The sequence below is a fragment of the Pezoporus flaviventris genome, unplaced genomic scaffold (assembly GCF_033815535.1).
Source record: "Pezoporus flaviventris isolate CSIRO_AGI_PZ_B2104156 unplaced genomic scaffold, CSIRO_AGI_Pfla_v1 ptg000083l, whole genome shotgun sequence".
NCBI lineage: Eukaryota > Metazoa > Chordata > Aves > Psittaciformes > Psittacidae > Pezoporus > Pezoporus flaviventris.
This window is the reverse complement of record NW_026892631.1, coordinates 4758733-4775194: the sequence shown is the minus strand read 5'-3', so window position 1 is coordinate 4775194 and position 16462 is coordinate 4758733. Positions and strand designations below refer to the sequence as shown.

At 42.3% G+C, this 16462-nt stretch overlaps 1 protein-coding gene across 9 annotated transcripts in view; it reads left to right on the top strand.

The window, feature by feature from the left end:
- CDC42BPA (CDC42 binding protein kinase alpha) overlaps positions 1-16462 on the top strand; it is a 176021-nt gene extending 159559 nt beyond the window's left edge. For 3 of the 9 annotated variants that reach the window (XM_061475223.1, XM_061475219.1, XM_061475217.1), the window contains 7 exons: positions 1072-1195; positions 2483-2600; positions 8421-8489; positions 8631-8816; positions 13284-13401; positions 14347-14504; positions 15631-16462. In XM_061475223.1, coding sequence (XP_061331207.1) covers positions 1072-1195; positions 2483-2600; positions 8421-8489; positions 8631-8816; positions 13284-13401; positions 14347-14504; positions 15631-15762 — 905 coding nt within the window. In that variant the 3' untranslated portion in view covers positions 15763-16462. Of the gene's footprint in view, positions 1-1071; positions 1196-2482; positions 2601-6512; positions 8395-8420; positions 8490-8630; positions 8817-13283; positions 13402-14346; positions 14505-15630 lie in introns of those variants that run through there. The other 6 variants (XM_061475226.1, XM_061475225.1, XM_061475222.1 and 3 more) reach the window with 4 other exon arrangements.

The following is a 16462-nucleotide window of genomic DNA, read 5'->3' as shown; positions in this document are numbered from 1 at the left end:
TCTAATAAAGACTGGGCATTAAAAGCAGAGCAGAAGAGGGGAAAAATGGAAAGCCTAGGATCAGAAGTAAGGCTAGTGCTTTGCTCCTGTACGCTTCTCACCATCTTTCAGAAGAGGCTGCCAAACAGTAAAAGTATCCTCCAGGTGTATCTCTGTAAGTGTGACGTTTTGTTCCTGAAGGTACTTACCCAGTAGAGCCCACACTTCATGAAATCTCCACTTGATCTTAACAAAAGAAAAGCTTTCAGCTCCATGCAAAAACTGTCTTGGCAGTGAGCAGTACATGTTAGGATGTTCAAGCTTATTAAGCGTAACTTTAGTCTCCATATATATATATATATATATGTATAAACAAACAAGGCAGAGCAGTTGCAGCATTCATTCAGTGCAGCACTCCTGTTGTATGATCATCACTGCTATACACTTCATGTCTTATTATAATAAAGACACCTTGGCCGGACACACACATGTGGAAGAAATCTTCCTTTTTCCCACAGTTGCACCAAAACACATAATTGTTCAAACATTTCAGAAGGTTTAGTCTCTTTGGAGGAGAGAATGAATGAAAAAGAATCTTCAGTTCCAGACTGGCAGAACAAGAGGCTGTTCTAGTGATTTTCAGTGAGAACTGACGAAAAAAGTTCGAGATAGAGGACTGAGATCCTTTCCTGCCCACCTAATTGTTGTGTTTGAAAAAATTAGTCAGTGGTAGTTTGAGAACACAGTTGTGGCAGCTTGTGTGGGAGGAAGGGTTAAGTCTGTTGCTGTAAAACAGGGTAGGTAATGACCAAGAAAACCCATAAACCAAGGATCATTTGTTCAGGTTTCATGGGAAATAGGTGATGTCCAACACTAGTAAGAGCAGAAGGAGAAAATGTCTTTGAATTCAAATTCCATGAATTTGAATTGTCCCACTGCATTGTGTTTGGATCAAGCCAGGTTGGACAGGGCTTTGAACAACCTGCTGTAGTGGAAGGTGTCACTGCCCATGGCAGTGTGTTGGAACTAGATGATATTTAAAGTCCTTCCAACCCAAACCGTTCTATGATCATCATGTATATATTATTTCAGAGGGTGATGAACTGGTAGTTCCTGAGACATCAGATAACAGCAGGAAGCAAATGGTCCGAAACATCAACAACAAGCGCCGCTATTCATTCAGAGTACCAGAGGAGGAGAGGATGCAGCAGAGGAGGTCGGTATTCAACATGTACCTGTGTTCTGTACATGCCTGTAGGCCCTGAAGAACGGTGACTGATGCCAATGTGGTACTTCATTTGTTGCTTCAAATGTTTCTGTCTCTTCACTACCGTGTTAATCCTCAATGTTTAATTTGTGTTAATACCAATTTGGATGTGGATATGCACTGGATACATAAATATTCATTAGCTCAAATTAATTATGTGAAACAGCTGTGATTTGGAATGCATGTCTCCACATACTGTGTATAGGTACGTAGGTGTGCACATAATACTGTGTATATAAAGATCTGTAATAAACACTGTGCAAAAGGAGGTGACATTGCTAACTATGCATATGCATTAATTACTTTCAGACTCTGGTTCTGCTTTTCTTTCTGAAGGCAATTCTACTCTCAGCAGTATTCCAAGGCATCTGCTTTTTTGATTTATAGATTTAACTACATAAACATTCTGTAAATCTCAGAAAACTCACCTCTTCAGAGGACATAGGACTTCAGGCTGTGTTTCTAATAGAAGTCTTAAACAGGTCACAAATACTTTCCTAACTGGCAATAAAAATAGGTCTGCACTGCTCACAGTGTTCATGGAAGATGTTACTGACCATTTACTGTCACTCATTAAAGATGACCACCTACTGTGCTAAGCTACACTCCAAGAACTGAGTATTTCAGTTTTCTAACTTTCAACGTCTTCCACCGGTGGTTGGCTCCCAGCTTTCCTTTCTGTTTGGCTCTAAGAAGAGTAACAGCTGTGTACAGTGGAGATGAAATTCCAGTTCTTGTCTTTGCCTTTTCTGAGCTGATCGTGGTTTGGTCTTTTAAAATGTTATGTATTCTGAGTTCTGAAATGCATCCTTGCCATTTTGAAGAGCTTTTAATTCTGACCACAGACTGAGAAAGGTACTGCAGTATTATTTTAATTCTATTTTCATATTTTGTACTTCATTTTCATCTCCACTTTGTAATACATCACAAACGAGTTCTGCTTTTACTCATCTTACGGAGCTTTGTATCAGCTCATAGCGGTTGTATATTCTTTGAATGTCAGTAACTACTGGGCATGGGCTGTTAGCCTGCAAACAGCATTCTTCTGGCCCTGTGCCCTCTCTTCAAGTTGACAGCTTGTCCATGCCAGTGCTGATAGCAAGGGTTTATCGCTGTTAACATGGCTAAAGAGTTAATTTCCATTTAAAAGTATCTGATAATCAAAGCTGTACATGTTTTGTAAGTGTCCATCCGCACCTCGAACCGAATATCTAAACGAAGTATTTTCTCTTCCAGGGAGATGCTACGCGATCCAGAAATGAGAAATAAATTAATTTCTAACCCAACTAATTTTAACCACATAGCACATATGGGTCCAGGAGACGGTATCCAGATCCTCAAAGACCTTCCAATGGTAAGTACAAAAGTACATGTGAGAGTGACTGCGACAGGGGCTGCAAATTAGTGACAGAAAGACAAGTACCACTTAAAATACATATTCAGAGTTTTGATGTGTTTCATATCAGGAGCAGTCACTAGGGAAATGAAGCTGAACATGCTCTGCTGTATGTGAGGGTGACACTTAAGCTTTGTGGAGTGCCTGATGACTCTTGGGTTTCAAGGCAGGCTGGCCTCGCAGTGTTGATAATTTTTATGATCCATATGAAGGGACAAAATTAAGAGGGTTTGGGCCTGTGTTCTCTGTGGGAATGGAAAGAGAAAATTCCATTCTCTGCGAACTGTAGTTCAGTTCTTTTCCTCTCTTCCCATCTTTAACTCTAACTTGGCTTCTCTCTTTACAGCATCTTTTCCTCAGACAGTGGAACTGTAGCAAATGCCCAAATTTCTTTCTATGCCCAAGATGCCTTTTTTTTCCTCCAAATTAACTAGCCTCAATGAAACAAGTTGAGAAACGGAAAAGAAAGCGTGATAGCACACAGACGTGTTCGTTTCCACAAAACCTCATTTAGGAAATACTCATCTTGAAGTTGCTGAAATTTTTGTTGAGATAAAGACCAATTAATATTTTTCATAGGAGAGTATCATACTGCTTGCCTCAAGATACCTTGAGCATCTTGTTTGTGATTTCTGTATTGTCCATGATGACACAGATGGGATTCAGAAGATGCTAATTAGCACTGTGAGAAAGGTCATATGATACAATACCAAACAGATGATCCGATCACCACAGTAAGATAAGGGCATTAGTACAGAAGTGCTGTCTAAAATGATAATCATTGTTAACCTGGAGTCTCTGCAGAAAGCAGCAAGTAGATGCTGAAAGTGGGATTTGCAGATACTTAAAATCCCAAGGGAAACTGCAGTAAGACTGGAAAATAAAGCATGCTGCACAGTTACACTAGTTTGGGGCCTCGAGGAGCATAACACATTTGGTGTTCAGATACTCATTTTACCTTGCTTTTGCAGCAGATATTATTTTTATATTATACTTTACCATAAAGTCTGCATGTTGTGCATGAGCCCTTCTGGCACCGTGTTTTCTTTAGATGAGAATATGCAAGGAAAGGATAAGATTTACTTTAAATCTTATAGTAGAGACGCTCTGAGAAAACTCCAAATAACAAATATGCTGGTGCAATTGAGCAAAAAGCAGCAGAGTGTGTGTGTGTGTGTGTGTATTTATAAATTAATAAATAAGGAAGGAGCTGCTTCTAGAAAACACAGGCCAAATCCAAGGGAAGTTGGCAGGCAGTGTTTAATCTTACCTGGATGTGAGAATGCTTCAGGGCAGGATGCAGATCAAAACCATTATTATTATTATTTTCCATTTCTGGTGGGTTCTTTAAAACATTTCTGGCTTTTCTAAAGCAGATAAAATAATCTGCTGCTGCTAAAGGTAGGGCAAAAAACATCCCATTTAACACCATCAGTAGTTTTAAGTTCATGGGAATCAAAAGCTGCAAGAACTCTTAATCGAGCCCCAGATCTGGCAAGTATAGAATGAGGAATGATTTTATCTATTGGAGGGGATTTTCTAGACTTACAAGGATTAATATTTCATCAGCTGTGTCATCTGTAAAAGGCTTTTACCTTTGAATTCTAATAATGGAAGCCTTGTACTAGTTCAAAGGTCATATTTGAAGTTAGGACTGGTACCTTGCTTCTTACCAATCAATATGTTTTGACAGGAATTCATGAGTCACTTTCCACACTTAAAAGTGATGAGAAGGTATTAGAAAAGGTGTACAGTGTAGAACTGATTTCTGCATTGGTTCCACTCCTGCAGCTTCTTTTTAAAGTTACTATCAAAAACTCTTTTTGCAAGTAGGTATCTGTCTTACTGCTGGGAGATACCGCTGTCTTTTGCAGATAAAGCAAAATTGACGTGTATTTTTCCAGCAGCTCCTTGCCATATCATATTGTATTTGTATTCCTAACTTAATGGGTACAGAATTGCGTCAATCACAGGTCTCGAAATTGGGAATGTGAAAGTGTAACTTGGGATTAGGAAATAAGTTGCTTTGGTCCAGGCAGCTTTTTCTTTTCCTGTAAGCTTCCTGTAAGGTACTTGGCTAAGTTTTCATTTAGTCTGTTCCAAACTACCTACTTTGTTTCTCAGGCACAAAAACAGGAGAGGAGGAGTTGTGTGTGTGTGGTGTTATGCATTGAGTCTAATGTTTTATTTGAAAGATAAATTTAGAATGAAAAGACAGGGTGTTTCCTGGAGAATCAGGTGAAGAACAGCCCTGTGTACAGTTTATCTGGATGGCAGTCTCGTTACAAGGACGTAGAATTATTCCACTTGATTCATACCTTGTTCCAAAATGATGAATAGAGGTTTTTTGTGTGTGTGCGCTTCTTGGCATATATAATGATTTTGCACCTGGAATATGTTCTTTGTAAATAAATGAGTGTGTTTGAGAAGAATAAGGGTTTCCTGGGAACTATGAGAGAGACTGCAGCATTTTGCTTTGCCAGTGCCAGTTTCTGTTTATGGAAAATACATTTTTGCATCTAAAGAGGGCTGCCACTAGAGGGAACAAGTAGGGCAAAGCTAATAGTTTCCTCAAACTTTCTCTTCATCCTGTTGTTTTAGACGAGGCAGCTTCTTTTTTTTATGAGATACTGGAATGTAGAAAGTATATGAAAGAATGGAGTGGGCCTTTTCATGTGCAGTTTCTTCTGACTTGAGCAATTTCAAATTTGGCTGGATCTGCTGATACAAATCTGCTCATCCAACGTGAGCTTTCACTGAAGTCAGTATAGTGCTATGTAGGCAGAAGAGTCCTTAGTAATAAACAGGTTTTAGTAGAACATAGATATTTTAATCTCTGAGTTGGATGAGATTGTCACAAACTATAAACAGCCAGCTCAGTATTGCATTTATCTAGCATCCAGGGATGAAGTTCATAAAGCAAATGACAATTTATATATATCTATTTATTTATGAATATATGCATACTCACTTTATATATGCAATGTCAGTCCAATCAGAACTCATCTCTGCAGTCATGCTAACCTGCCTCTGCTGCCTTTTTCAGAGGAAATGCCAAAAAATGAACAAAGCACAGAGCTAGAACTGGTAGTGATGGCTCTTGCATGGCTGGGCTGCGGTATGACAGCGGGCAGGAGGGGACGTACACTTGTGCTGCCTGATGATGCATGCAGAGCCAAGGGGAGCTTCTTTGCTCCCTGCCCGCTACTATTCTTAATGATGGCTTTTGAAAGATAAATTTTGAGGGTTTAAATTGTATTGTAAATGTACAGAATGAAAACTGGATAAAAGGAATGCTTTTAAACTCCTTCGGGCTATTTGATATGTTGGATCAATTGCCTACATATGTGCAACATACGTATCTGCATGATTGCCCTTGCTGATGCAGCCACACTAGAGGGAAATGACTTTCTTTGTGTTGTTTCCAAGGTTCCATGGAACAGGAACAGTGAGATAATGTTTAAGGCAAATTGCAGTCTATTACCCAGTCCCACGTTATTCTCCCCATGAACAGACACCTTTGACCAGCATAGCCCTATGTTTGGGCAGAAAGGAGCATGCCAAAGGCTCAGTGTGAGATCAGATTTAAGAAAGAAAAGATTAGAGGCTATCGGGCAATTTTAAGTTTGCATCCTTCTTTTCTTCATGGCGAGCAGTTACTCAGGGGTCTGGCTTTGAACAAGCAAGTTCATGGGCTACAACACAACAGACACCAGAAGTTCTTGCTATTACCAGAGCCATAATCAGTACGTATTTGTATTTTATTGATGTGGATACTAGATCTGGGTCATTGTCTTGTTTTGTACAATTTGGAATCGTTCCTGTTAGTGTATCCCCAAACTTATTTATTTACATGTTTTTCTTCCCTAGCAGCCTGTCACCAATTAACTGGCCGTACAGTCTGGCCTCCCTTCTGCCCTCTTGTCCCTTGAAGCCACTTTATCGTGGACGCTCCTTTGTAGTGAAGATCTGAAATCTGGAACTGCACTTACTGCAGCACAGACCACCTCTCTGTGTACATCAGATGTACAGGATTGATTTTGCTTTCATATTCTGCATGCCTAAGTATTTTATATACAAAAGCTAGTCTTGACTGCCATTCTATTTGAACATGCTTCAGTTTGACCTCATTATACATGAGCCATTTTACTTCCATTCTAGGCAATATGTGAAGCTTTGCTTGTTTCAAATGAGAAACTTTTAGAGTAAATGAATACTTACCTTGTATTTGGTATTCTTTAAAGAAAGTGGGAACCTCATGCATGCATCTAATGGTGGAGTCCATGGAGAAAGTGCCACGGAGGATCATTTGTAAAATGTTGCCATGTTGTGGCTTTCTCACATTCATGAATGCTGGCTAAGTATTTCCATGGTCTGCAGCTGGCCCACCCTCTGCTTTTAGCTTGTGATTTTAGACACTCCCATTTTCCCTTATTGGCTTTTATGAACTTGGCTGGCTTTGCTGCCAGTTCTCTGTTGTGAGCAGATAACTCAGCAAAGGCTGCTTCCCTGGACCATTCCTGGAATGGTGGCTTCTTATACCGGTATTTAGATGCTGCTAAACTTACTAATAACTATTTAATGTATATTATATCTTATATGCCATAATGTGGTAATTGGTGTTTCGGTTAACATGCAAAGCCTCATAATAACTGTGTTTAAAAAAAAAACAACAAAAAAAGTTGGATTTTACCAGCTGAAATTATGAAAACAGTAATAATAATGTTTGATAATATGTATTGGGATGTGACTTAATGTTCTTCCAGACTTTAATACGTTCCACATACAAAAAGTAGTGCCTTAGGTTTAGCAGAGGAGTAAGTACTATTTTTACCATATATTATTTTTTTAAGTCCTAACATTTCTAATGTTACTCAGAGCTGTTTGTTTGAAGGTGATGAAATCAGTTGGACAAGGGGAAATTAAAAGTTATAAATGAGAAAAGGTGTTCTGCTTTGCTGGTGGCCATTGAGCAAAGCACCCCCTAGCAGGCCGACCTGCTGAGTGTGTACAGGTAGCACAGAGAGGGAGACCGAGCCTTGAAATGCTCTTCCATTGAATCTGGATTTAGATGACTTTAAATTACAAGAGCACTTATGTCAGCCCATCCTGCAGAGATGAAGTAGAAGTTGTTTCTGTTTAATTTGCAGGATTATTTCTCCCCTCTCTTTCTTTACGTCACACATTGGGAGCACATTGCTCAGTTGACCTCTCAAAACCACGTGAATTTCCCAGTGCTTCTGCACCTTATCTGCTAAGGGCCTATTCTTTTGCAGCACAGAGGCAGGAGTGCAAAGCCCCTTTGTCACTAAAGCACTGTGAGGATTAAGTGAGCCTGCAGAAGGACATAGGCCTTGTGTTGTCTATCTGCAGCCAAGTGAATTGTTCCAGTTGTCTGACACTAACCACTGCACATTCCCACACAACCTGTGTCCCTATCCTGTTGAAAGACTGTTCCCTCCCCTTAGAAATACTCTGTGTTTGTTGTACGGGTGATACTTATTTTTAATGCATGAATAACAGAAGGAAATCTCTTACACTCTTTAACTGTTGTGTATTCTCATCTTTTCTTCTCCCCACACCATCTCACCTGTGTTCACCTTCCTTTGTGTTATGTCTATTTTAGATTGTAAGCTCCTCAAGGCAGGGAACTAATGCTTCTCAACTGTCTGTAAAGCACCTTTTACAACTGCGGTGCTCTTTGAAATATCAAATAATAATAAATATTAGAATCGATTCCCAATGAGTTAAAAGTTTTATTTGTTTTTAATGTTTTAGCCACAGCAAGGGCAGCAGGCCCCTGTGACACCATGTAAGGAAGGTGCTCAGAGGACTGGGGGTGACAATGTAAGAACCTGTGTGCTGACGGGCGAGCAGGGCTGCTGTCTGGCTGTCCTTCAGTGTTTGACTGCTCTTGTGGACTGCTGTTGCTGATGTTAACCTGTACAACCATCCTTCATTGCTTTCTCTCTCTGTTGTCTTTGATAGCAGCGTTCCCCTTATCAATTCCCTCATCATCACTCCCGCCTGATCTCCTCTCCGAGCAACTTTGAGCACATCTACCACATGACTGTTAATTCAGCTGAAAAATTCCTCTCTTACGATTCCATAAACCCTGCATTTTCCCCGCCTCCACGCTCTGTCCTCGGTACTCCAGACTTTATGACTCGGAGGGTACGAACAGCTGAGTCAGGTGTTCACTTTACTAACACTGTGTGGTTTTCCTTTGCCTGGCTATTAACATGGGAGAAAAACCCTTGTAGGCGGTTGGTTATCCTCACCCCTTAACGTTCTTCTGACCCAGATGACTCATTTTCTGCTATTGGCTCTGGTCTTTCCACGGCTCTGACCCACCAGGAACCAGAGATACTTACGGCTTTAGAGAAAGGAAATGTATAATAACTGGGCTGAACCTTTTGCTATGAGAACAGCGTTTTCAATCACCAGAAAGGACGTGGGAATTTGGAATGGTCCTGTGTTCCACAGTGTGCATCCTCCAGCAGTCAGTAGCAGGATGCTGTGGATCAGATTGTATTAGGAAAAGGTTTTGGATCTGTCTGTGTTGGACATAACTTTCAAACTGCTTGTTTATGAGGAAATCATGTGGAATGCAAGAACTCTTACACAGCGCTGCACATTGGGACTGGGAGAGGCAGGCACAGGTTATGCCTCAGACAGTTCCTAGGTTAAAGTAAGTGAAACTAGAACATGTACAAGAAAGATCAGAAGTGAAATATGATGGCAACTTGCTGATGTAAATCCTTTCAATTGTGGTAGCTTTAAGCAGAGGCTGAGGTAGGATGCTGTTCTTTGAGTATCCTTCTAGTTGGAATGTAAACTGGGGGGACAGAAGTGGTCCTGTGTTTTTCTCTTGTAATTGTGCATCATGGTCTGACTCCATGGGGGTTGCTAGGTCCTGCAGAGGTACAAGCCATGCTAAAACAGGCACATAAGTACATGCTGTGCATTGTGTACCGTGCCATGGCCTGCACTGCTGCTTGGGGCACATAAATCAGGACTAATCTGTGAGGTAGATGGACATGATGGTGGCTGGTTGCTCAGGGTTTGTACGGATCTGAGCCATGTCTGTTGCTGTAATGGAAACACAGCTGTTGGTTTCTGTGGCCTTTGGACACCCTTCAGACATGCATGACAAATCTTCACTGCCAGGCTGCTTTGAGTGCCTTTTAGTTGCTGTTCTAGATCCCTATCACCAGCGAGGGTTTTGGATACGTATCTGCCTACAACACTGCAGAGAATATAAAAATGCAGGAGGAAAATCAACCTCTTCCATGTGGCTACAAATCTGCACAGCTTTGACTGGTCACATGCATGGCCATGTCTCACCGTCACAAAGTCCCCGTCATCACAACCATTAATATTCAAAAGGGAAGTGGCAGCATTTTGTGATGAGGGGTCTGCATCCATCCTGGCTGTTCTGGTAGGAGAAGAGGTGCAAATGCACAAGAGGCATGAGAAATTGCTGAAATGCAACAAACATTAATTTTAAGCTGAAAGTTTCTCTCTTAGTGAGTCATTATAAAGGCTCCCTCAAGCGGTAGTTCAGTTCTGGTTTTAACAGGGCTTTCCTTAATCCAACTGCACTCTACATTTTCTGTGCTTGATAGGCAGTGATCTGTCAGTGGACTGTGACCCATCCCTCTGCCTTCCCTTGCTCATGCGAGTAGTCTCCCTGGGATCAGTCAGGAGTGACCCCTGGTGTATCAGACAGTAGATCTTAATGTTTGCCTCAGGAGCATCCTTCATCCTAATGTTGCAGCCTACTAGCACCAAATAGAGGAAAAACAGTGAAGTGTGTAGACATCTTGTGCCTGTTAGTTCCTTAGAGCAACAGAGGTTTAGTCTTGTATGAAGGAAAGATCTTGTCTCCTTTGTGGCTGTAGGGTAGGAATGCTGTAAGCTGTATGGAAAGCAAGGCTGAGAGTTTTGGGTTTGTGTCTGTCCATCCTCCCTTTTGTGTTTGTAGATGTTGGTGTAAGAAGGGTAGCGCTCCCTCTTGAGGGGACCATGGTCCCACGTTCAGGTGCAGTATTGGAATCACAACAGTATTGAATTCATAGGCGAGTTGGAAGAGTGGGCTTTTAGATCGGTGTATTGTATCATGGAAGAATTAAAAGCTCAGGTTTATCATAGAACCATAGAATAGTTAGGGTTGGAAAGGACCTTAAGATCATCTAGTTCCAACCCCCTGCCATATCAATGAATAGAACACTACTTCAAAACAAAAACCCCCAAACAAGCAGCAGCATTGCGATGGACAGAGAAACAGAGACCAGCGATTTCCTGTAGGTGGTGTAACTGTTCAGTTAGACCCTGTACGTGCGTTCTGGCCTCACTGCCTGAGGAGGCAGCATGGGAGCAGTGAGTGGGGGTGCTGGAGCTGCAGAGCTGTGAGCCGTGATTGCACGTACACAACCCACAGCAGCTCCATTCTCGGACTGGGAATGGGATGCACTGAACTTGAGCTGGGTCTTCCACCCTATGTCACAGTGACTAACTTTGCTCAGCAAGCAGCTTCTCTGCGGCTGGTTGTCTTTTTTCCCCTCTTCATTTACCTTTCTCCATTTGGTTCAGCAGTGGGGTTGAATTTCCCTGCTAGGATTTGAATTGTTGCTCTACATGAGGGGTTTTTGTCTCTCTCTCTAAGTAAAGCAAGCTCAGGTCTCCTTTTTTTTCCCCTTTCTTTTTAACTTGCTGCGTTTTGCTGCTTTATAACTACTGCTAATAACCACCCTTTATTTTGATTTGAATCCCCTTCCTGCATCATGTGCGTACCACTTCTAGGGGGTTTGGACCAAAATGCCAGGCTCGCTGGCATGTGCTTATTTCATTTCTAGACCAAAGAACAATGAAAGATTTGCTTCATGGAGAAACTTCCTATGAGGAATTACATGGACTTTGCAAACTGAGGACATGAAAAATAGTCATCATTAGAATACACTGTCAAGGGGGAGAAAGTAAGCAAGAGACAGGAATATAATGCCACAAATGACTTAAGAGACATTAAACCTTTATAAATCCTCATTGAGAATAGGGCAGCGATGGATGAGGGGAGAATCAAACAGCACTGTTCACTGGTAGGTCTCTGATTCTCTTTTGTTGGTGTTTGAGAGAGAGATCTGGGAGCAGGAGAGATTTTGATTCTTTCTTGTTTGTTGCATGCTAAAAATCAGCCCTTCTAGCCCAATGGGAGAATGAGAAGCAAAGGGTTGACTGTGAGTGCAAAGGGGTCTGTTATAGCAGTGACTCTAAGGATCAGTGTAGGACTGGGTTTGACAGCAGGTTGGTACCAGTTAGCTGATGAAGTCTGAACTGTACAAAGCCTGTTCATTCTCTGATTATCCATTTTAAAATAGAGAAATGGGTAGTAGCTATGGGATTCTGAGAATACCCTGTGAAGGGGTGGGATCTTTCTTGTGATCTGAAATTCCCATAACATCCTAGCTTAAAAAGCCACTGTAATTCCAATGGTTGTTTTATGTGTGGTTATTTTATCTCAGAGTGAGCATGGGGAACTAATTACGTAGAAGTAGGAAGAAATTAACAGTTGGGAAGGAGTATAAAGTGGAAATAAAGTAATGCTCAGAGCTGCCTGCAGTTCTTTTCACATTCTGCATCTGTAAAGGTTCCCTAAACCTAATTCTAGTTACTGCTGATGACTTAATGGCACAAATGCATGTTAGGGGCAGGATGAAGTCTCATATTTAGCCAGAGATTAAATGATAAGCATGGGCATTAGAAAGTCCCTCTGGGCTAAGGAGCCAGCTCATATACAGAAAGGTGGGCTGAATAAGCTGAGAAGCCTTTTCTCCTAAGGTCAGCTGTAACTTAACAGAAGCAGAAACAAAATCTCCCAGAACTTTTTAGAGACAACTTTTGTTCAAGGAACTATCACATGCAAGTAGAGAAATTTTGTTTAATCTCCTCCCTCAGTAAAAGACCATTTCAGTAACATACCAGTTCAGAAAATCACACTGGAGCACTTGGGATGTAAAACAGGAGCAATAGTCAAAAATATGCAGAAAACCAGCAGCATGTGCTCTGGTCACCCTGGATGAGCAGGCTGGAAACAGGAGGCTGACTGTCACTTTGGCTCAACTGGTATAGGTCTGGAGTAATACTGTTAATACCTTTTGAATTACAGAATTAATTGAAATACAGATTGATCCACATGTGTTTATAACTCATAGGCATTAGGGATTAACATGGTTATTGAGTAAAGTTGCATGGCACAAATGATGGCATCAAAGATAGACAGTTTAATAAGATCCTTGGAAGCTTGTCTTCAGAGAGAATGCATTATGTGAGATAACTTTAATGCATCTCCAGCAGATTAATGAGGCTGGCAACACCATCCTTTCAAGGGAATTATTGCACATACTCTTCCAGTTGTCTGCATATGTCCATGTAATTCAGCACTTCACTGTCGCGTTGCGTGTGCTTCAGTCTCTGCACTAAACTGCAGAACGTTCTTTTGCCACTTTTGCTGACTTGCTGCCCAGATAATTCAGCTCTGGTAAGGTTGGGGCTGTCATGGATTTTGGGGCCTTACTTCATAACATCCAAGGTTGCAGCAGCAGTCAGTAAGTAAACATGTCTCTGTGTGTGTCTGCATTGCAGAATCTTCGGCCTCAGGAAAGCCGGACCGTGTTCAGTGGCTCTGTCAGCATCCCATCGATCACCAAATCCCGCACGGAACCAGGACGATCGATGAGTGCGAGCAGCGGGTTAGCAGCACGTAAGCAAATGGAGCTGTGTCACTTTGGGTTCTGTGCACAAGGTTTTTAGGGAATGGGCTCCCTGCCTTTGCTTCTATCTATACTGGCACCAGCCAGGATTTTTAGAAATGTTCCTGTTGAGGGCAAAGCACAGTGTTTTGGTCTTGCTTTCAAAGGAGCACAGGAATAAGCAGCCAATGCTTATGAGAATTTGTCAAATTTTTAAAACATTAGAATTAAAATGACATTCTTATCCTGAGGTAATGCTGCTGCTTGAGTGTTTTTAAGTCAGGGCAAGTTGTTCAGAAGCTCCATGGTTAACTTGGGTGCTGAACCATATGGAACTCTCGAGGCCTGTCTTGCTGCTAGTGCAAAGAGAAAGCAATAGAAAACTGGCAGCTGCTATGGAAGAGTTGCATTGCATTGGAAATGCCTTTCCTAGCACTGCCATGCTGCCTTTGTGAGCCAGAGTCAGCACAGTGACCTGTGCAGAGACCAGGAAAGTGACGATGTAATGGACATGTGAAAATAGAGGCAAGACTCGTGTCTGACTTTTCTAGGGGTTGTCCCCTCCCTGTGCCACAAGCAGTGTCTGCTGCACGTTGCCAACTGCTTGCAGAGGACGTGTGTGTCTGCTGTAGTCTGTACCTGCTGGTACAACCCACTGACTCCTAGGAAAAGAGGCCACTGGAACTAGGCTGCCACCATAGCAATGTCTACAACTGCTGTCTTTGTCAGGAACGTAGTGACTCTGCTAATGCTGACATGCCAAGGGAAGGACCAGAGAGTCCCTAGGGAAAATTGCAGCAAGCAGCAGACAATGTAAAAACCCACATAGCCTTCAGGCCACAAGCTGAGAATCTTGGGCCATGCTGGAGGGAAGCAGAACTAACCAAACAGCTAACAAGTATCTGGTACGTTAAGCGGGAGTCCATAACCCAGTTTAATTCCTGTGCATGTTCTAGGATCGTCTGCACAAAACGGCAGTGCTCTGCGGAGGGAATTCTCGGGAGGTAGCTATGGAGCAAAGCGTCAGCCTATGGCATCACCCTCAGATGGCTCCTTATCCTCTGGCGGTCTGGACCAAGGCAGCGATGCACCAACAAGGGACTATGAGCGAGAGGTGAGTGACAAGAGAAAATTCATGTGTGTTGATAAAGGTGAAGTTAAATTCTGTCATGGCTTTGGCTGTAAGGTTGGGACTCATTGACAGTGAAGACTGGGATTTCTTGTATTTCAGGCTATCCTGACAAAAGACTTTGGCCAGACTGTGTCAGCTCTGGTCCTGGTGCGTAACATGCAGAAGATGTTCCTTGCGCTCCTCACCTGGAGATATGTGGGTAGTGAGGCTCCCAAAAATCCTGGCCCCGTAGAGTAACAACTTGAAGTGATGATACTCCTTCTGCCCTTTACTGTCTCAGCAGCCATATCACAGGAGATGCTCTGTACTCAGAGTGCCTGAAGTTAACAAAGTAACTTCAGAATTAATTATAGTAGTTTATTTTTGAGGAGAAACTGGATTTAATAGCTTGTATTCTGTGCAGAACAAGACTATTATTATGATAGGACTGCAGTCCTGCCTAGTGCTAAGCTCAGTCCTTCAACCAAGGATATCTTGGGAGGGCTCAGTCTCAAGTTGGGCAGCAAAACTTCCCCGGCCCATTTTCTTACCAAGGAGTGAGAAAATAGCAGGTCCCACAGGCTTTTCATGCTACCAAGCATATCCTTCCAGTTGAAGCTAGAAGGCAACTGTCAATTGAAACTCAAGCTCAGACATAGTTGCATTCTAGTGTACTCTGGAAGATTTAACTGGAGTAACCTGATAGGATGCTTTGAGTTAATATCCTGGGAGTGATGCTGAAGAGGTAGCTGTGATTAAGCCACAAAGATTTTTCAGTGCAGTAGCATCTCAGATCATAATCTGTGAAAAAGCAGGAGCTACTGGAGCTTCACAAGCAACCTGAAGCTTGCACGCTCTTTTACCAAGAGGCCCTCGGCAACATACAGATGCAGGAATCCCACAGGTCCCGTGTCCCTCTGTTGTGCCTGCTGAAAGCAGTGATCTGACCACTTGCTCTTAAGTCTCCCCAGACCAGGAAATTCTGAGCAAAAAAAAAAAAATCCCTCAGTATTTTTGGACGCAAGCAAAGTACACGTTCAGGGCAGTCACGTGTTGCTCAGACACCCTGAGTCACACTCAGACTTGCTGTCCTGATACTTACTGGTGTTCTTCTGTCTTTGGGCTGCAGGACTCTGACTCTCCGAGACACTCTACTGCATCGAACAGCTCCAACCTCAGCAGCCCTCCCAGCCCTGTTTCTCCTCACAAGACCAAGAGCCTCTCCCTGGAGAGCTCTGACCACGTGAGTTGGGACTCATGAACTGCTTTAGCATTCAGATTTGACATCACAGCAGCTTGCTGTCCCCATGGCTGTCCCCTTCACTTGTTCCAGTTCTCGCCTTCATCATCCTAACCCTCCCCATTCCCTGTCTGAAAGTGATCTGGGAGTGGGGTACAGAGGAAGGTAGAAGCTGGTTGTCTTCAGCACCGTTCGGCACTGCCTCACCCTCCCTTCCCCAGATTTGACAGCAGCAAACGAGCAAAGCTAGGGTGTTGGTAAATATCAGATGCTGTAGATTTGTATTCGTATTGGTTTCCTTTTTGTGGTTACAGCTGCTTCATTTTTAAAGATATATTTATCCCACCCCCCTTTCCATCTCCCCAAAAGTAGCTTAAGTAGACCAGACCAGTATCAACAAGAGAAACTGCAGAGGGATTTTGTTTTCATACAATAGCTCATCGTACTGTACAAAAGTAGCACAGAGACCCCTTCCCCTGCATGGGGAATGATCAGTATGTCAGAGGCACATAAAAGCTTTCAGCCACCACGTTTGAATGTCAATCTGATTGTCGCCAGCAAATCCTTATTGATTAAAATGATGCATATTTTACTACAGTACAGAGTTTAAATAAATAGGCAGATGTTAGATTAAAATACGTATGTATATATTCAAAGAAAAAAAAAAGCATTGTGTATGCAGCAGAAGATGGATGCTTATTTAAGAGAGCCTTTAATTTAA